Source organism: Acartia tonsa, chromosome 14, assembly GCF_053477335.1.
Source record: "Acartia tonsa isolate MP-2025a chromosome 14, ASM5347733v1, whole genome shotgun sequence".
Lineage (NCBI taxonomy): Eukaryota > Metazoa > Arthropoda > Copepoda > Calanoida > Acartiidae > Acartia > Acartia tonsa.
In genome coordinates, this window is record NC_137273.1 from 19,693,477 (window position 1) to 19,714,641 (window position 21,165).

The following is a 21,165-nucleotide window of genomic DNA, read 5'->3' on the forward strand; positions in this document are numbered from 1 at the left end:
CTATTTTCTTGGGGGTGGGACACCCTAAACCCCCCCCAAAAAATGAAAAATACACCCCCCCAAAAAAAACAACAAAATTTTCTTTTTAAAACTAAAATTAAAATAGTGGGGTCGACTACCCCCCCCCCCAAAAAAAAAATCCCCCCCCAAAAAAATATTTTTTCTTTTCTTTTTTATTTTAAATCTAAAATACGAAAAATTGGTTTGATCAAACCTCTTGGGGCAAAGCCCCTAGAGGCTAGGGGCGAAGCCGCTAGTTTAGAGTTAAAGTAAAACTGTGAGACTTAAAAAGTCGAGTTATTTTCGGCTTATAGGTGGCTGACACTCGGATGGCGAGCCCTTGTCTTTCAAATACAAGGAAAAAAGCCAACCAACAATTTTTTAAGGTTAAATATAAAACTGGTGTATATTTATTCTCAATTCTGCTAAATCATTCTCGTCTACCTTTTATTATGTTCTCAAAAATTTGCTAAAATATTTATAGCGTAATAAAAATATTTTAAAGCAATGCTTTTATATATGCCTTTATTATCAGTATGTTTGATTGTCTGTATATTTCTCTCTCTCTCTTTTATTGTATAATTAATTACATATTAATGTCATCTTCTTCTTTCCTATTTAAGATAGAGAATTAAATACTTTTTTTGTAAAGGTAATCATGAGGCATTCTTTTTATAACTCACTTTGTCCGGCTGTCCAATGTTTTTCTCTTCCCAAAATTCAAGTATTTATCATTTTTGTATAAATACATGTGAATGTTACCCCACAATTTATTCATTCTTCTAAAAAGCCAAGTATATATTTAGCTTTAAACAAATACTAAGAAAATTTATGTACACTTTATTAAAAAGAACCTTTATATATGTTTCTTTTCCACTTTACTCAGTAGAAGTCTTAATTTCTTAATTTTTTTTAGCAATGGTTGGTAATAAAATATGAGCATTTATCATTAAAAAATAACATAATAATAAAATATCCAAATATGAGTAGATTTTTTACTTCATAATGTTGTCCTTAGTACATTTCTCCCGTTTGTTCAACCTTAATTCCATATTGAATTACTAGCGGCTACGCCTCTAGAGGCCTCTAGGGGCACTTGAGGAGGGGGAGTCGAATTTGATAACCCACTTTCTTATTTTAGATTTTAAAAGAAAAAGTAAAAAATATATTTTGGGGGGAGAATTTTTTTTTTTTTTTTTGGGGGGGGGGTATTTTTCATTTTTGGGGGGGTTGGGGGTGTCCCACCTCCCAGGAAAATAGTTATAAACCTTTCCGGAACTTATGAGAAGCTACCCTGTTAAGGAGAACCCGATCGGTTCAGCGGTTAGCGAGATCCTTCGGTATAGACACAAGACAAACAAACATCCTGTTACTTTAGTATAAGGATAAGTTATAGTTAACAAGCGTTGTCAAAGTGCTTAGTTTAGCCCTTAAGTGAAGCAAGGAAATATTGGTAATTTTTAAAAATTACTTTTACGTAATGACGGACGAACTAACAGACATTCTCATTTTAAAGTAGACGCAAAAAATAGTCATTCAAACACTTAAAACTTAAAATACACAAAGCTGTATTTAGATATTAGAGTCACAAATACACAGACTAGCACTTACACATACACACACACACACACACACGCAGACAGAAATACACACACACACAGATACTTCCCTGTCTGGAAAAAAACACTTCGGAATGTTGTAAAGTGGCTAAAACTTTTAAAATTCTATCATCAACCCTTTTAAACTCTCTCAGATTAATAAAATTTATTCAAAATTTGTATTTGAACTAATCCATAAAAGCGAAGCATAACATATAAGACCGTCAGACAAACGAGCATTACCAAACACAAACTCATTTAAAATTAAATATTATTTAGAACTGTATTTTGCCTAATCGTATAAGAAATCTGTAACTAAAAATAAATCTTATAATTAAAATGAAAGATGTGAACTGCTAGATTTATTATGTATTGTTGATTCTTCGTATGTATGATGTATCATTCAAATAATTTGTATGCTTTCAGACCTTAGAATGCGCCTTCTCGTGTATGCTGCCCTGGTGGCAACAGCTATAGCCCAACGTCCTGCCAGGTACAGTTAATTAAACCCACTATTTTGAGTAGTAGTGCAGCTACTATATAATTAGGAAAAGGCCATATTTCTGTCCGTCAGTTCTAAACGTAAATTCCCTACCTCGAAAGGTAGGAATGTCAAGAACACTACAATATACATATGTCTAATCAGAATGGGAATTAGTCATTAATCTCATCCACTTCTATCTAATTTAGTATCACGTCCATTTTTTGTTTACTTTTTTAACGTTCATGTTTCTTATTACTCCACTAATCTAGTAAAATAAAGATAGTTTAAAATCACTTGAATACTCAGGGAATAACAAGCATTAAAATCATATAATTTCCATAGAACACTAGAACTTGAACTCTGAAATCAGAATCAGATTTGAAATGCAAAAAAGTAAAAGAGGGAGAAAATTTAAATAAATTGCTTATTTATATTTTATTTGTTTCAGAATTGGCAAGGATGGAAAACCATTGTTAAACAGACCTGTTCTAGATGAATGTATGAAAAGTAAGTTGAGGGACATCTATCAATCATAATTTTAATTAAATCTAAACTATTAGTATAATTATCAGTCTGTACGCTTGCAGCAGCTCTGTTATTGGCTGCTTGACTCATTAAAACATAAATTTTCCGAATATATCACAAGATTATCTACATTGTTTCTGTATTTTACTCTTTCACTTGCCTTTTACACTCGAAAGCTTGAATTTGATTCCCTAATTTACCAAGTGATCTTAAAGAATAACATAACGAACTAAAAATCGGTTTTAAACCAACCAACCCATACTTTATAAAAGTTTGAAGCCAACGTATAAGCGAACATGTTTAATGCATTATTTTTGTTTAGGAAAATCACATTTGAAAATGGGAGGGCATAATTATTTTCTTTCATGGAGAGAGCCCTGGCATAAATTTGAGGTAAATTTTTAATCACTATAATTGTTTTTAATTTCTCGTCTGTTAATTCAGATAAATAGCTAAATATTCTCTATTAAAATGAGCAATCAGTATATAATATACTTGCTTATGGTTTTACAACCTAGGTATATACCTATTTATGACATAGAATATCTTAAAGTAAATGTGAAAGTATAGATGTAAAATCCAGTTAAAAACCTGGCTCAATTGGTATTGATTCATTTCGTCCGCTCGCAAATTGTTTTCTGTTCTTTAGTAGGGACTCGGCTGTGTATATATTTCCGACGCTTTTATCTGATTTCAAATACCAAATATAATTTTTTTAAATCATTGGACCATCCTCAATTTTCTGTGCTTCGCTTCTTATATATGTTGTCATCCTTGTTTATATCCTTGTTCGTTACAATTCTATACAAATCTTTTTGTAAGTGATTATAGGTAGATTTTGGATTGTTTTTTCTTTACTTCCTCATATTTAAAGTTTTATAACTGGGAGTGTTTGAAAATTTATACAATATGTATTGTGTAGAGTATTCTGGTTGTTCTTTAAAAGTTACAAAAATATAAGTTTGAGATATTTTTCAAGAAAATTATTAGGGAAACCGCTGAATTTACATTCTTGTAATGGGAGGTCTTGGCAATATGTTGAAAACACATACTATGAAACTACTTTTTATTAGTGACCACTAGTGGCTTCGCTCCTTTGAGAATCAACTAAGGAGCTATGTAAAGCTTCCCTAAAATTGAGAACTTCACCGGTTTAGTCGGAAGAACAAATAAAAATTGAACAAATAACAAAATGACATAAGATTGTTAGATTTAAGAATTTGCTTTTTAAAATGAAATATTCAGAGTTATTGCATAAACACTTGTGTATGTATTGTTGAAGCTAAATGAGTTTCAAGGCCTAAAGTTCAATTTAGGATGCACTTCATGTCAGAGATCTAAAGGGATAAGACAATAGCTGATAATTGATGTATATCCCCAATTATGAATTAAAAATTACCCCTTCTGTAGATTGCAGTTAGTGGATGAAACGTTTAGACTTTCACTTTAATAAACCAACCAATCAAACTTTTTAAAAGTCCCAAAAGTTGTAAAGCCAACAAGAAATAAGAAAACTTTATCATAAAACTTTAGGAACTAATGTAATTAACAGCCTTATGTTACCTCCATCTCTGAGTTTATGTGGATACTATATAGTAATTTACTATACGAATCTTTCTATATAATTATATATCTTGCTATCCAAATTCCTATCCTTCTATCTTAGTATCTATCTTTCTAGACAATTCTCTCCAAATATCTTTTTGATAAATTATCTATCGTTTTCATGAATTATTAGATTATCTGTATTTCTATCTAATAATCCATCTATCTCTCTTTTTTCTTTTCAAATTTCTATCTTCTTATCCAATTATTTATCTTTTTTATCCAATTCAAAATCTTTCTATTTAAACTATCTATAAAGAATTTAATTATTTCATTTGTTTTATATTTTACAAACTGCGAAGCTACTTAATAATTCCAAATTTCCGATCGGACATAGGCTGTACGTCAAAAAATTGCAATTTTCTTGATTTTATAAAAATGGATGTTTGAATTCTTTTTAAGATTTTCCTGACCAACAGGCATTCATAGGTTATGACACAAAGTACATGATGTTTTTTTTCTACATAGACCATTTAATATCCTGGCTGCCATTAAAGATATCTCCTTGTTTTTCAAGTGAGCTCCAATTTAATTTTTATATTTAAGGATTGGGATTGGTTTAACGGTCGTAATTTCTGCCGTGACAGATGCATGGATCTCGTCTCATTTGAAACACCCGAGGAGTATAAAATGTTTGCAGAAATTATGAAAACAGGTAAACTTTGTCTTTTCATTTGTCAAATATAAATAAATAGCTGCTACTTGGGGCCTCTAGGGGCACTTGAGATAATTGATCAAAATACATTTTCTACTTGAAATCAAATTGCTCATAAATGGTTGTAAAGGCAGAATCCAAAAAAGATTGTGCATGTAATGAGTTGCACCTGTTATGGGCGGATGCATTTCCGTTTCTATCCTTATACTAAAGTAACAGGATGTTTGTCTGTCTTTGTGTCTGTCTGTGTGTCTGTACCGAAGGATCTCGCTAACCACTGAACCGATCGGGTTCTCCTTAACAGGGTAGCTTCTCATAGGTCCCGGGAAGGTTTATAACTATTTTCTTGAGGGATGGGACACCCCCAACCAACCCAAAAAATGAAAAATCCCCCCCGCCCAAAAAAAAAAATTTTTTCGCCCCCCCCCCCCAAATTTTATTAAATAAAAAAATTATTAAATTCGACTCTCTCCTCCTCAAGTGCCCCTAGAGGCCTCTAGGGGCGTAGCTGCTAGTTAATAATATAGCTTCACATCTGATATTTATTTTGTAAATACAATTTTAACATACAAGGGTGTTGTTTTCTGCTTACTTTAAATACGGGGGGAATAATGAGAGGGGAAGATATTTCGGAAGTACAAAAAAGGTTTGAGTGAAATAACTGCATGGTACTTACATGAATACTTTTTTTTTAGATAACGTATCAAGTATTTGGACCAGTGGTAGAAAATGTAATTTCCAGAACAAGGGTTGTGACGGAGCCCATTTACAGGTATATCTATATATTTTATCCATTTACATGTATATCTATCTATTCTATCCAAGTTGTAATAAATCAAGTGTTAATAGTAGCAAAGCTACTTTATAATTCACTATGTCTGTATGTTCGCACGTGTGTCAGGATGTCCGTTAGTCCTCTAAAATAATGATCAAAAAGATTTACCTGTCTAAAAGGCACCTTCAGAGGGCCTTTCACATATCTCCATATGATAAGAGGCGATAACATTGCCCCTCAAAGGGTTGATATAAAATAAAGGGGAGATAGCGGGCGGTGTCACAAAAACTAACTGCAGCCAAATACATATATCATTAAATACACGAAATTCCTTTAAATTAGATAAAAAAAAACAACATTTTTCTAGCCTATTCTTGTGAACGGATGGTTCTGGGCTGGAGCCAGAAACGCAAGAATTGCCGCCACAGATCGTCCCAGCCCCAACTCATTCTGGAGCTCTACCGGAGAGTAAGTAAACTAAATTCTTAATATTTGATAGTTTTTTTTACTATCAGTATCATCCATTTGTGCTTATCGGTTTTAAAATCAGTAAGATATCTTAAATTACCACATCCGTAGCTCAAAATAATTAATTAAAAAGTTTTTGTCGCTGCTAGTTTATCAATCAAGCTTTAAGCCAGTGAATGTTACAATGTTATTATAAAACATAGATTTACAGAAGATTTTAATAGTGCCTGTCAAAAAAGGCGTAATACTGGCCTACCATTGGTCAATTAAAATTTAAACTGGCCTGCCATTGAAAATTTAGAATGTGTATTGGCCTATTATTGGTCATTTGTATTGTATGGCATCGTTTTTTATAGGCACTATAAATTATCTTTTATGATCATGAAAGTTATAATATAGGAATAATAGTTGAAAGAATAGATAAAAAAGGACTAAGTTGCAAAAATCACAGGAATATATATAGATTATTTTGATAACAGTTTTGCGATAGAATTATTACACCTCATTAAATCAATTTAATCCATGAAATAATTAATCATTAAACAAAAATCAAGATCTACACATTTTTACTAAACAAAGGAAGCATAAAAAAAGATTTTAGTAATGGAGCCACTCTACTTTAACAGATTGAAAGAATCAATTGCTTGAAATTAATTTATGTTTCTGTTTCGGAATACTTATAAGGTTCTTCATTGTAGGGAAGGTTCTTGTAGGTCAAAGGATAGTTTCAGGCTATTTGCTATTTTTAGCCCTTCCACTTCAAATTCTTGCTAGAGGCGCATCCACTTTTAATATTATATTTTACAAATAAATTTATATTTCTATCTAAAAATACAGATTTTGTCACTTGTAGACATAATTGATCTTGTTTTTATTAAAGTAAAACGGTTTACATTATTAACAATTTTTATTCTTAATGATGAAACGTCAAAAATGAAATATTTTCTCAGTGAAAATTGCTTTTTTGTTCAAGTATTAATTTGTTAATCTAGCGTTGCAATTTAAGTTTTTTTTATTTTAATCAGAAAGAAAGTGGTTTTTAACCCTTAACGGTCGGTGAAAGGGGCGTTGAACGCCCCTCCCCCCCCCCCCTCCGTTTTTTTCTATCTCATTTTCTGTGTGTGAAAAATAAAGAGCCCATTAAATTGTACAGTTTTCACGTCTTTGATACAAAGGCATATTGTAATATATGTTTTCACGTTTTCCACAGAATTAAATATTTCTAGTGGCAATAAACAGTAATTCTTGAAAATGATAAGGGTCATTAAAATCAATCGTTTTGTTCAATGGCCGATTTTGGAGACTTTATTTGTCAGTTTTTAATTGTCATTTAGTTTATCTGGGTTTTGTTCTTTTATGCCTTTATGTAGTATATTTTTCATTTTATTACAAAGGCCTAAGTTTTCATGAAAACGAATTTTGTTTTCATTGTTATAGAATATTTAAATTTAATTGTGTGATTGTCCAAATTGTTTTAATTGCCCCCTCATTAACGGAACAAGTAAGATTAGCCACGCTTATTTAGTTTTAAAATTAATTCATTTTGTAATTTCAGCACAGCATATCTATGCTTATTTTATAAGTTTGTACAGCGATTACAACTCAATTAAGTAAAACTCTTTAGCTTTATATATAGGTATCTATTGATGCATTATATATAAGATAGTTTCCAAGTTATTCTTTTTGACCGACAGAAAAAATGGAGGCAAAATTGTTTTTCTTCAAGTGACATATCCTTTCCCACAACAAAATATTTTTATGGTAAGTTTCAAGGCACTAAAACCTCAACTATTACAGACAATTAACCATTTAATTGAACGACCCTTGTCTGTAAGTCCTTGCTTTGCTAGTGCTAGAAATTTCGCCCATCTGACATAGCAGCAGTAGTAACAGCTTAACAGTCTTTAGCTATTACAAGATTTGAATAAAAAATATTAAAAATTTAAGTAATTAATGAAAATAAAATATTTTTACATGCAATTGGATTTTTAGTACCGTAATCTGTTTCAATGTGAATAAGAAAAAAAATGTAATACTGAAATAAAAATATATTTTATTTATGGTAAATGAATATTGTAAAAGAAACATTAGTAAAAATCCAAACTGTTAATTTTTTCACTGTGCAAATTCAAAACCAGATTTAGAATGAACCAATTCATAAAATTAGACAATCAAGTTAATATGAAAGAAATTGCAATGAATACTCGTTAAAGCTACTAAACTTATCCGACTTTGGGACAAACAAGCGATATCGCTTGTAGAGTGTCAGATCTTCAGTTATTAACTAAATCGTATATAAAATAGTTGCAAAATTGCAGAAATACAGGACACTAACATACATTCTTAGATTTTTAGGACTATGTAATAGGGATTGTACTTTATTATCCTAGGAATCATCATTCCAAAAATCCAAAACCAAAAACTTGTTGGAATCCTCGTCACAAAAAGTTTGAAATGAATAGGACAATTCAAAATTTCTGTACCTTTTTTCATATGCTAAATTTGAGTTTGAAAAATGACCATTTTGATTTTAAGTTAAGGAATTAAATTATTTATTCATCTAGACTTGTAATAACTAGTTTTTAGGCGTTCAAGTGTGTCCAATAAATTATCGATAATGATCAGTTTTGTGGTGGTTACTGAATTTTTAAAACATTTCCCGTATCATATACTATTATATATACTATTTAGAAGAAGCAGGGATCATAAGGAATAAGACAATCGGACGATAATTTATTACACATAACATAAATGTTAAACAAAATTACTTCTTCTGTAGATTAAAATTCTTGGATGAAAGGCTTGGACACTTCTTGTTTCGAAATATCCAATTTAAATTCAATGAAAATATCAAAATTTTTTAGCCAACGTATTACTTTTGGTTCCAGGGTATTTTACAGTTGAATGTCTCCTCGCTCCTTGAGATGTAATGTATTATATTTTTAGACAGTTGTCATCGATTAGGTCACTATTATGACTTTTTAGCCTTAACCAAAGTCAGAAGTTCTGAACATGCTATAACCAGAGACCGTATAAGACAAGGAACGATAGATTGATGAACATTCCAAACAAAATAACTTGCTATGCTGTTATAAACATTATTGTCCCTGTTGCCATTATGATTCTGCATTATTGTGTGTGTGCCACTATTCAATTTTGAACATTGCGGTTTGTTTGTAAAAATCTATTTCAAAGCGAAAATTATTTTAATTATATTCATTATTTAAATGAAAGGGTTATAAAAGGAATATAGTGCCATCAAGTAGCGTAGCAATAAAGGGCGTGCAACATAGGGTTGTTTGTTGGTTTAATCACACCCCTAATCAAATTTAAAATGTGGTATGCATATTGTCTAACAGCCAATAAAGATGAAATTCTAGTTAGATTCTAAAAAATACTTTAAAAAGACTGAATTATCAAGATAACCTAACTTAGACTGTTGAATTGTCAACATATTCTAACAGACGTTTGGACGATGAACAGTAATGTATTATGAGCCACTGTATCTTCACAGCTCTCATATTCACACATCATCATGAATTTAAGAATTTAGTCGCTGAATCATTGCAAATTTTTGCATTTCATCCACAGATTTTGTTCATTTTGTTCTGAAGGTATTTTATTTATAAAACTTACTGAATGATACCTTAACTTTGAATATAATGGCCTTTATCTTGAAGACCTAAAAGTGTTGCGCCTTTTTATAGACCTTGAAATTCCTCTGTACTACTTATGCCCAATAGCGGTAGCACCCCTTGCACAAGTAGACTAAAACCATCACGGAAGCCATCATGCCAAGTAAAGCTTTCCTAAAATGGAGAACTCAATCGCTATAGAGGTTTGCGCTGTCTTAACGGACAGACAAACTTTATAAAATAGGATTATTAGACATTGATATAGTAAATATCATTTTAACATCTTTTATGATGAAAAAGTTCAGGCTAAAACTCAAGTTTACCACCTCCCCACCAACAAGCAAATAATTTTATACTGTTTTGGATGAACATCCAAGTCTAACATTGACATTGCTGAAATATTGCATTTTTAACATTCCAATAATTTTGTTGCCATTTTTGTACTAAACTGGCGGGAAATATATATGTTAGTCTCAAATTTCAAAATGTCATCCCAATTTTTAGTACCAAAGCTACTCTATAATTCATTTTGTTCGTCAGTCCTTACGTCAGTAACATTAATGGGGAAATCTATTTTTTCTTGTTTGCTGTTTAAGATTAATTGGGGATTTTTTTCTGTGAATAAACCTCTTATCTAAAATTACAAAATTTAAACCATAAGCTTAAAAAACTGTTATGTTAATATAAATTCAGATTTATTTTGCATCCTTCGGTATGAAGTCTCAGTACAATTTTGGATGCAGAATTGTCTAATCATACGGAACTGATTTTCACAAAATATTTTAACAACCAAATCAACGCCGCGCGGCAAGCAATAAAGCAGACCAAAAAAAACGAAAAATTAAATTAAATAGCGGTGCAGTCTTATAATCAAATATGGCATGTAAATATGTCCATCCCTTAACATTGTGTGAATATTTAAAATGTGAATCAAGTTATAATGCAGTTTGCTAGGTTAGGTATGGTAAAGGGTCAGGATTACTTCGCTTTATTTCATTTTTTTAATATTTTCAAAAAATCTTTAAATAGTAAATGAAAAAATCCGTTAATTGTTGTAAGTGACAGATATTATGATAATTTGTGAACATATTTCTTTCAAATATTAAACTGTAAGACACAATTGTTATATAACATTATGTCGAGAATTAAGGTCAATTGAAAATGAATTATCCAACATGAAATTGCTTTGAATTTTTAAAATGTAGATTTTGACTATCTATCTATCTATCTCACTTTTTATATCTTTTCTTAATGTAAGTGTTTATTTTTAGCTTAACCCTTCAAAAAGCTGTTTTACTAATTGTACGTAATTGTTTCCCCCTTTACCTAACCCTGTATCCCTGTACCAAATTCGCACGTGTAAGAGGGTAAATCACAAAGAAAGAAATAACTAATTTCTTCAAATTAAAGAAATATACAAAAGTTAATACAAAGGCTAGACTAATAGTGAGAAAAAGAAAGATGAGAATTTAAAATATTAGGAAAAAAATGAAAAGTTTTTTAAAGGGTAATAATTATATACATATGTAGCGCAGCAATAACGAGCAATTAAATCAAATTAAATCTAAGGAATTAAGGTTTTTTTTTAAATACGTTACGGACTTTTGGTAACGATTATAAAATTGCTGCGCCTTCTAAGTGGTAACTAACTGTTAAAGGAATAATATGCAAATCGATAGGACAATTCTAACCTATTTAAATTAACGAAAAGAGCTAACCGTTACAGATACGTACGGATGGACGGACCGACCCTAATTATATAAAAGCTTCGCGTTTAAAAAGGGAAAAAGTTTGTAAATTACTTCACCCTTGCATGTGAATATTTTATTTGAATGTGAAATGTGAATTCTGAATAGCCAGAACAACAAAATCCACAAAGTCTCTCCATACAAAACTAACCGTTACAACAAATCAATGAAAGTTATCGCACAATATCACATACAAAGAAAATTAGCAAAAAATATTTCACTTTCTATCTCTCCCTTTTTTGCTGGTGTGAAAACATATCAAAGTTTTAATATATTTGAGACCTCCAAGACATAGGCGTCCAAGGGGGGGGGGTAATGGGCCATTTGGCACCCCCAAACGATTTTAAGGGTGCCGTAGGCACCCCCAAAATTTTGTGAACAATACCCCCCCCAAAAAAAAATTACCCCTACCTTGGGGGTGCCGTAGGCACCCCCAACGATTTTGGGGGGGGTATTTACCCCCCCCAAACCATTTTGGGGGGGGTAAATACTCCCCCCAAAATAGAAAATCTTTAACAAAAAAATTTTTTGCGCGCTTCGCGCGCATTTTTAATACTATATTTTTTATAAAATTTAAATTACCCCCCCAAAAATTTTACCCCGGGGGTAAATTTTGGGGGGGGTAAACAAATTTTACCCCTGCCAACAGATTTCAGGGGGGGTAATTACCCCCCCCAAGCAAATTTTACCCCCGGGGTAAAAATTTTGGGGGGGGTAAAAAAAATTTGCGGCGCGCTTCGCGCGCCATTTTACCCCCCCCAAAACCAAATTACCCCCCCCTTAAAAAAATTTTACCCCCCCCAAAATAAAAAGCTTGGACGCCCCTGCTCCAAGAACATTTTGTGCAATCAAAACGATAGTTAGTTTGATAATAAGTTGTAAGACAAAAAGTTTAATGATCATCATTTTTCCCCATATTTACTAAATGCTTTTTGTTACATTAAATGAACATACTCATTGAAAAATGTTGCAAAAAGCAGCGAAAGGCAAAAAAGAGACAGAGAGACATTGAAAAGAATTTGTTTCATGTGATCCGACCCGTTACTATTGACTAGCTTTTCAAATTAAAGTATTGTATAAAGAAAATAATTCACAAAATTATAATAAATTTATGACAAGCATAGCAGAGAAAAAATATTATTTAACAAAAGTCGGTTTTCACAACAAAAAAAATAATTATAAATTTAATGTATTAATATTTTCAGTGTCAGTTGAAATTGTTAGGATAATTCTGATATGTCTATTTTGATAGTTGTATCATACAAAATATATTTAAATTTTTTTTAAAAAATCAGTATGTTTTAAATGGACGTACTGATTTTTTGGTAACGATTAAAGAGTTGCTACGCTTTCTAATTCGTACCTTACTGTTATAGGAATCACTATGCATAGTTCGAAATCGATAGGACAATTCTAACATGTCTAAATTAACGAAAAGAGCCAACAGTTACTGACGAACCCTAATTATAGAAAAACTTCGATTTAAAAAGCTTCATAATCAAATGACACTTTATTTAACTAACAGATCTATAGTATAGATGTATATACAGACAACTACCTTCCCTCATTTTTCAAAGACCTCTATCGTCTGCTTCTAAATTATTTTCTGCTACTTGGCTGTGTTAATATAAGCAAACCCATTGGTTGATTTTCAATGACCCAATAGATAGTTAGCATAAGGAAGTTGCGATGGGGAGATAAAGTTATTTTACCCTTTCTCCCTCTAGTGTTTAACTTTCATAGAGTGATAGTTTTATTGAGCAATTTCTAATGATTGTTATTTCAGGACTGGCGAACCCCAGCCCGACAACTGGGAAGGTGAAAAGGAGGGACCCATTGATGTTGAAAATAATATTGGTAAGTTATCTTTATTAATTATATCCTAATTAGACAGAGGTAGGGATATTGCAGCAGAAAAAAATTTAATACACACAAGGTTTCTCAGGTTTTGTGAGACACCTTTTTATATGTAAAAATAGTATATAGATTGTATTTTATCTTAAAAAGTAACTGTAATAAATTTTATTTATTTTTAAAAGAAAAATTAAATTTTAACTTGATTCATAAAAGAAAAAGTTTTAAATAAATGAATGATTTTTATCTAATTTTAGTAAACTATTTAGTGACTTTTTGACCCATAATACGTTTTCTACTTTAATTAGAACTCTAGCGTCGTGTATTGCACTAAATTATTATACCTCTAGCTAAGCAGCACTGGGAGGGTATCGATGTGGAACCTTTAGGCTTAGAAAATAAGATTGGTAAGACTACGTGAAACTACAGAGTGTCCACTTAACATTTGCCCATAAAAAATGAAGCATTATTTTGGAAAAACTGAAAATTTTAATATTTATTCAAAAAGTTCATTTGAAATTTATATTTTTTATTTAACAAACCTAACATATTAACAAAAAGTTTTTCTAACATAATGTTTTAAACAGATGCCAAAAATATATTTGATTATAAAATTTTAATTGGACACTCTGTAATTTCAGCATGTAAGGAAACTAACTTACCAATAACAAACTAGGATAATTATTATAAAATGTAAAATAGAACAGTGCCTATTGAGAAAAAAATCATTAAAATGAAAATGTTCCTGCATGAAAAAAAAACACTAGCTGGCACTGTTTTATTAGACATAAATATGAGGGTGAAAAATATATTTTTTTTATCTTAAAAATATATTTATTTAAGGAATCACCATTGAGGGTCTTCAGGAGTTCCATGACGAGGCTTGTCTGACTGTTCTTAATAACAAATATGATGATGGTATCAAGTGGCATGATGTGGCTTGTCATTTCAGGTAAGATAGATAGTGGGATGGGTTAATAGATGGATAGTTTGATGGATAAATAGGTAGATGTCATGATAGATAGATGGATAGTTAGATGGGTTAGGGATAGATAGTGAGATTGATAAATATATCCATTTAACTTGTTCTGATACTTTAATGGTACATTTGATAATTGGATTAATGGACAATGACACATGTCTACATTTTGGGGAAAATTAGGAAATATCTTGGCATATGAATTACAGCATTAACTGACTGGTGGATTAATAAAAGGATAAACCGATAAACAAACAGACAGACATCAAACGATATAAAAATTAAATAAATAGAACAAATTTTATAATATTTTATAGATCTGTTATCATCTGTGAAGACAGTGATCAGCTGATTGAACTTGTCAATTCTGAAGGTAAGCAATTTTAAAACATTGGAACATCTTTTCGGATTAATATCAATTTGATTTTGATGAGCTATTCTTAAAATAGCAAAATGTTTCCACAAATTAAATATAATGTTAATATTTTATTTCTATTTCAGAGGGTGTTGATGTTAGAGAGGAAACTGAGGAAGGAACAAATTCCATTGGTAATATTCTTTTTGAGAGTTCAATATTTTTCGAGATGTCATAAACCTTTAGTTAAAATAATATATCAATCTGATTAGAACCCACAATAAATTAATCATTTTAGTTGTCAGTTACAATTTCAAAGGCATACAGACTCACAGCATGTTACAGTTAGTTAAAGTCTTTGCTACTTAAATGGTGTCAAAAGCTTTTGTTAAGTCAAAGAAATTTAGTTAGATAACAAATATATTTTAGATATTGACTCTCTGCCCCAGCTCCCCATAGTAGCCCCTGCACCTCCCCCAGTACAGTAAGTAGATTCTTAATTTTAAATTTCATGATTTTTTATGTAGCGCAGCTACTCTATAGAATATGTATGTCCGTCGGTAAATCATATGGGAAAATTATCAAATTAATTTACAAATAGAAAAAAATAAGAAAACGAGAAACAGAAAATTTTTATTTATTGAATTTTCTAGACAATAATAATGAAATACGTCAATATAGTTTTATATATTTTTTAATATTGGGGCGTTTCGTGACTTTATGTTAAATGTTTAGATTTTTGCAACTGGATTGGGGCAACTATTGACTATTAAAGTAATTTTTACAATTATTCTACTGTAATTTTTAAAACAAATTATTGGGAATTAAAAAGTAACATTATTAAATTTAATGGGAATTTTGGAGTATTATTTTAAAACTTAAAAAGAATGCTATTATGACATGATTTAAAAAAAAGTTAAGAATATTCAGTCACTATTTTACTAACCTCTAATACTAAACTATAGTTGAAATTATTTTTTTTCTTTTTTAGACCTATTCCCCAAGTTGTAAATCCTCCCCCCACCCAGTTCCAAACTGTTCAGCAGGTGAATTATTTTTTTTTATAACTTTTTTTTGTGAATTAAACAAATTCTCAAATCACCAATGATTTCTTGACAAATTTTTAAAATATATCGTATACAAACTTAAACAAAACTCATTGATATGAAAATAATTTTCCATTGGTAACCAACCATTTTTTTTTTGAAGATTTGAATTATAAATTTTACCAAAATCTGAAAAAAAAGTCAAAACCCATCCCTTTTACCAAAATGTGTTTAGCCTAATCCCAGCCTACCAGTAGCCCCCGGATCACCCCTCCCCCGTCCCCAGGGCAGCCTCCCACTCCCACCCAGACGTCCAGTTCAGGTATAGAGCAGAGTCACGTGACTTGTCACGAGCATGACCACTGCCTGCCACACCATGACCCAGTTTTGAGCATGCCACCATGATAGCATGATATACTAATAATCAATTTTATATTCTTTTTCAGATTATAACATTCAATATTTTTTTTATGATACACAAGACTAAATTGACTTGAATACTATAATTATTTGACTATTGTGACATTTTACTATATAACAACTTACCAACTTTACTAACTAGATATTAAAAAATAAAATGGACATAAATAGCAAAATTATAGATTTAGGATATTCACTGTTTTCCTACTAAAAGCTCTGTTTTAAAATAAAAAAATATATTTTTCTTACAAACATTTCAAGCTTTTTTACAAATTACCTATTGAATTTTTCATTTAAAAGTAAATTTCATAATTAATTAATACAAAATTTTTAAAGATACTAATAAGAAAAAATTGTGACTATGACAATGCTGCATGGATTATGATTAAAATTTATGTGAAATATTTATAATTAATTTTATTTTATTTTAGACTTCCTTCAACTCTGCTGATCAGTTCCAGAATGCCATTCCTCCAGCGGTAAGCAGCTCCACAGGGTTTATAAGCAGCCCAACAGGGTTTACTAACTCACAAAATAGCTTTACTAACTTTGGTAGCGGCCAGTTTACAACTACTAACAGCCAATTTTCTAGCCAGCCAATTAGTAGCTTTAGCAGCTTTACTAACCAACCAACTGCTAGCTTTATCAGCGGCCAGATTATTAGCCAGCCATCTGCTAGCTTTAGTAGCGGCCAATTTACATCTAGCAGCCAACCATTAGTAAGCTTTAATAGTGAGGGTAGCTCTCAATTTACGGTAAGTTTTCATTTTTTTTTATAAAAATATTTCTTGGTGATATTCCATCTTTCGTCATAGAAAATCAGTTGTGTCATTCCTACAAATGGAACCATGCCTCTGCAGGGCTCTCCTAAGACTAACCTAACTTTACGTAGCCTAAAATAATTTAAGTTAGACTGAAGGTGCCCTATTTGAAAAATGGCAGCATGTTAAACTTAAAATTTATACCGCATGAAATTAAAAAAAGATACTGTATGCTGTAAAATTGCATATATATATCAACATCTTATTTTTCTAAAGCGAATTTTTACAAAGCAAAATATTGAAATGTTTTTCTCTATTTGATGTATTATTTTTGCAGAGATTTCAACGCCCCAGACCACAACGTCCTACCGGAGTTCTAGGAGGTAACAGTCTTATTTTATGAAAAAAAGGGAAAGGGGTGGCATGAAAGGTGGATTCTTAAAAAATTAATCGCACAATCAGCTATAAGTATTCCTTACCGTCGAATTTTGAGTATAGAGTGGCCTTACCATTAAATCTGTACAAATTTTCAAAGAAGTTGTATCAACTTTTTTGCTTTTTATTTAAGATAGCTAGCCGGTCCTTTCAGTAAGTAGTAGATGTAAAATTTTTCATAGAATTCAGATATGCAATCGGTTTTTTTGTAGACCTCTTATTTTTTAAGTAATTTAAGTTTTTTTAAAAAATAATTAAGTCGGTTTTAAGGTACTAAAACGCAACAAAATAAAAGAAGAAAATAGCCAGTATAAACAAAAATAGTAAGATCTTTAATTTGACACCTTACTTTTAAAATTCTGTTGAGTAATTGTTGAAAAAATCTATTTTTTTAACCTCGGTTTAATCAAAACATTAAACCTAAATATTTTCTCATACAGACATAAAAAATATGGGTTCATATATACCATTAGAATGAGAAAAATAATATGAATCCATTGTAAGCAAAATTGAAAAAGTTTTAAAAAATTGTAATAAAAAATAGAAAAAATAAAAAAGTTATTTTAAGAATTGTAACTACTAAACTAGCCAATCACAAATCGCAAAAATTGACGAATCGGGAAGCTTAATCTATAAAATTAACCTATAGAATTGCCAGAAAAAAAGGAGAACGTTCATACAATATATACAATAGATACTACAATAAATATAGTGATATTAAAGAACATGTAAAGAATGAAAAATTATGAACAAATATGCATCAGTCTGTTTATAAACTTCAAAACAATGCAGTTAAAAATACATTATTGTTTCTTGTGTTTAAAAAATATCTGCTACATTGCATTGTCTTTTGTTTAGGTTTTTTTTCAGGTTTGGTTTAAGCTAACCCTTTAAAGCCGAAAATTATGATTCTTAATATAAACTTATTTTTTTTATTATACACGGTTTGTTTTTTATTAAATGAATAAGTTAGGGTACAATGTTTGGCACTTTCGATATAAGTAAATGATAATGAAAAACCCATAGAATACGATAATACCTTCAGAAAAATCGATGAAAATAGTTTTCATACTAAATTTTGATTTTTTAATTTTTTTTCTTAAATGTCATAGCAGAAGATGCAAAATGTCGTCTTAGTTTTTGAGGGTTTTCATATTCTCTGAAATCTAAATTATCAAAATATTTTTTTTGGTAAATGATTATATGATATATGTCAAACATTTTATCAGAAAAAAAATATTTAAAATTATAAAGTAGAAACCTGAATAATTTTTCTTGTGGAAATACTTTTCTTTAATTTTGATAAACATATGTCTGCTAGCATAAAGATGTTTGTACTGCCAATACACGTTGGGTTTTATTTAAAGAATTTCTTTAAAATATTTTTTTACATTGTATACCAATAACGCAAATTGCTATCAGAAAACCCCCGTACCCCCCAATCGACTAAGACTCGCCTACGGCCCGATCTTTTAGGATTGCTTTGTAATTCACATTTTGAAAGTCTTTCAATAGTATACACAGCAAATTCTCTCTTTTTTAACTAACTTTCCGAATTATATACCTAAAGCATTTGAATTGACAAAGGTTATGCTAATATTTTTACCATTCAAGTTTATTTAATATTCTAATAAATAGCGCAACCCTCCAAGTTATGCCTACTTTTCATGAACATATGATCTAAAGAATAAGCTCTGACGCAATGTCATATAAGGGTATTATAATATTCATTAAAAAAATTGTTATTTTTGCATATATGTTACATTTTACAGTGTTTTGTGGCTCAAAAGAAAGACAATTAAAATTTATTTCATATTATATAGTTTAAATTGCATAAGATAACCTAGAAATAGTAAAAAAGTCCCTTTCTTTTTTTGTCGTACAACAGAAATTAACAAAGATTTTTATTAAAAAACACCTTAGTGTAAAAATTAAAAATTTTAAATATGGTCACAAAAAGATTCAATTAGTTTATTAAATGTTTCATTTTCAGCAAATGACGATTAATCTCTATTACAAAGAATAAAGTGTAAAAAGATATTCTCGTTTTAATTTTAAGCAACTTAAAATGCATTTTAATACCTTTTAATGATTTATTTTTTAAAACATCATTTTATAAAATGTTATTGATTTTTAAAGTTGTATATTAGAATGTTTTTAAATTTTGTTAATATTTTGTTTTAAATGTAGAAAATTGGTAATTCTAAACATTCAAAAAATGATTTTATTAAATTTTCATCACTTAAATTGCATGTTTGATGAAATTTTCAACTGATAATTCAAGAAAAATCGTTTAAGTTTTATTATATTTTACTTTGAAATGTTAAAAAATATAATTATTGTCAAAAATGTGGAAGTTATACTTTCCTCAAAAAAAGACCTAAAACATGCAAATTAACACGTGTAATGAGATTTTTTTTCTTTCAGGTTTAATTTTAAGTAATTATTGATATTTTTTGTAAAAAGGATTTTATATAAAAAGTTTTAAAACTCGAGTTATGTAGTGGTTCTAAAAAAGGTTGCGAATTTATGCAATTTTCTTGCAAAAAAAATTTTCTAGGATTTTAAAAATAGCAAAGGGTGTTATTAGACGTACTTACAGATACAATTGCTAAGTCATTTTGGCCAAACACTTAAATAAAGTTTTGACATCTGAGGGTCCAACCGTGTATAGTTTTATAAAACTTTTTCAATTTTGCTTAGAATAGATTCGTAATATTTTTCTGATTCTAAAGGTATATATGAACCCATGTTTTTTATGTCTGTTTGAGAAAATATTTAGGTCTAAAGTTTTTATTAAACCGAGGTTAAAAAAATAGATTTTTTCAATAATTACTCAACAGAATTTTAAAAGTAAGGAGTCAAATTAAAGATCTTACTATTTTTGTTCATACTGGCCATTTTCTTCTTTTATTTTGTTGCGTTTTAGTACCTTAAAACCGACTTACTTTTTTAAAAAACTTAAATTACTTAAAAAATAAGAGGTCTACAAAAAAACCGATTGCATATCTGAATTCTATGAAAAATTTTACATCTACTACTTACTGAAAGGACCGGCTAGCTATCTTAAATAAAAAGCAAAAAAGTTGATACAACTTCTTTATCTAGCAAGTATGAATTGGATTTTTGAAGATTTTTAATATGAAATTAGGAGATTTTTTACAAAAATTTAATTTTGCGCTCTGACTACCCTACAGTCGAATCTCCATTATTTAAAGAACCCACTCTACTATTATAAAGAGGCTACATAAATCTATGCTTGTTTAAAAAAAATTAAATATCTTTCTTTGATGAAATCTTTAATTAATCTTTTAATTTTAGGTCTCTTCAGCGGTTTCAAACTTCCCTTCTTCAGCTAAAGTTTGAAATAATCTAACAATTGTCATGTAAAAGATAAAATAAATATCTATCCATCTTATTTAACATCTTATGGCATATAAAACAATTATTATGTATATGTTATTATTTATATTATGTTAATCTATTCTAATTAGCTTATGATCCACTTATTATGAAAATAAAAAAAATTCTGTTATTTAGTTAATTAAGAAAAATTTGTAGCCAAATATATGTTAGCTTCTGTAAACTTAATATTTTTTTTAGTGGACATCTATTATGAGTCTCATATATGTCTTTTTAGCCAAATTTTATGTTATTTATGTATTTAATTATTTAACTGAAATACATTTTATAAAATAATTATTATTTTTATGCATAAATGCAAAGGACAATTAAATAGAGAAAATCATAAATCAGGAATAAGGCCTAATTAATAGCCAACAAGCGAAATAATTCTAAAATTGTATTTGGGGGCAGATAAAA

At 29.8% G+C, this 21,165-nt stretch overlaps 1 protein-coding gene across 2 annotated transcripts; it reads left to right on the forward strand.

The window, feature by feature from the left end:
- The first annotated feature begins 2,015 nt into the window (after positions 1-2,015).
- On the forward strand, positions 2,016-21,042 carry LOC145305950 (uncharacterized). Of its 2 annotated transcripts, XM_080147854.1 has the most exons (16): positions 2,016-2,091; positions 2,531-2,589; positions 2,930-3,000; positions 4,759-4,867; positions 5,563-5,639; positions 6,010-6,110; positions 13,280-13,350; positions 14,191-14,299; positions 14,644-14,699; positions 14,828-14,875; positions 15,111-15,165; positions 15,673-15,727; positions 15,963-16,049; positions 16,579-16,626; positions 17,246-17,291; positions 20,665-21,042. In XM_080147854.1, the coding sequence occupies exons 1-16, from the start codon at positions 2,033-2,035 to the stop codon at positions 20,700-20,702; spliced, it is 1,089 nt and encodes a 362-aa protein (XP_080003980.1). In that variant the 5' UTR covers positions 2,016-2,032; the 3' UTR covers positions 20,703-21,042. The 2 variants fall into 2 exon arrangements, with proteins under 2 accessions (XP_080003980.1, XP_080003982.1); XM_080147856.1 differs by lacking the exon at positions 15,963-16,049.
- Positions 21,043-21,165: the final 123 nt, after the last annotated feature.

What these genes read in the sequence shown, in the direction of transcription:
- LOC145305950 (XM_080147854.1), top strand. Translation starts at nt 2,033, where the DNA reads ATGCGCCTTCTCGTGTATGCTGCCCTGGTGGCAACAGCTATAGCCCAA. An exon ending in AGCCCTGGCATAAATTTGAG is followed by an intron (nt 3,001 to 4,758) that starts GTAAATTTTTAA and finishes TTTATATTTAAG; the next exon opens with GATTGGGATTGGTTTAACGG. An exon ending in CCTGCACCTCCCCCAGTACA is followed by an intron (nt 15,166 to 15,672) that starts GTAAGTAGATTC and finishes TTTCTTTTTTAG; the next exon opens with ACCTATTCCCCAAGTTGTAA.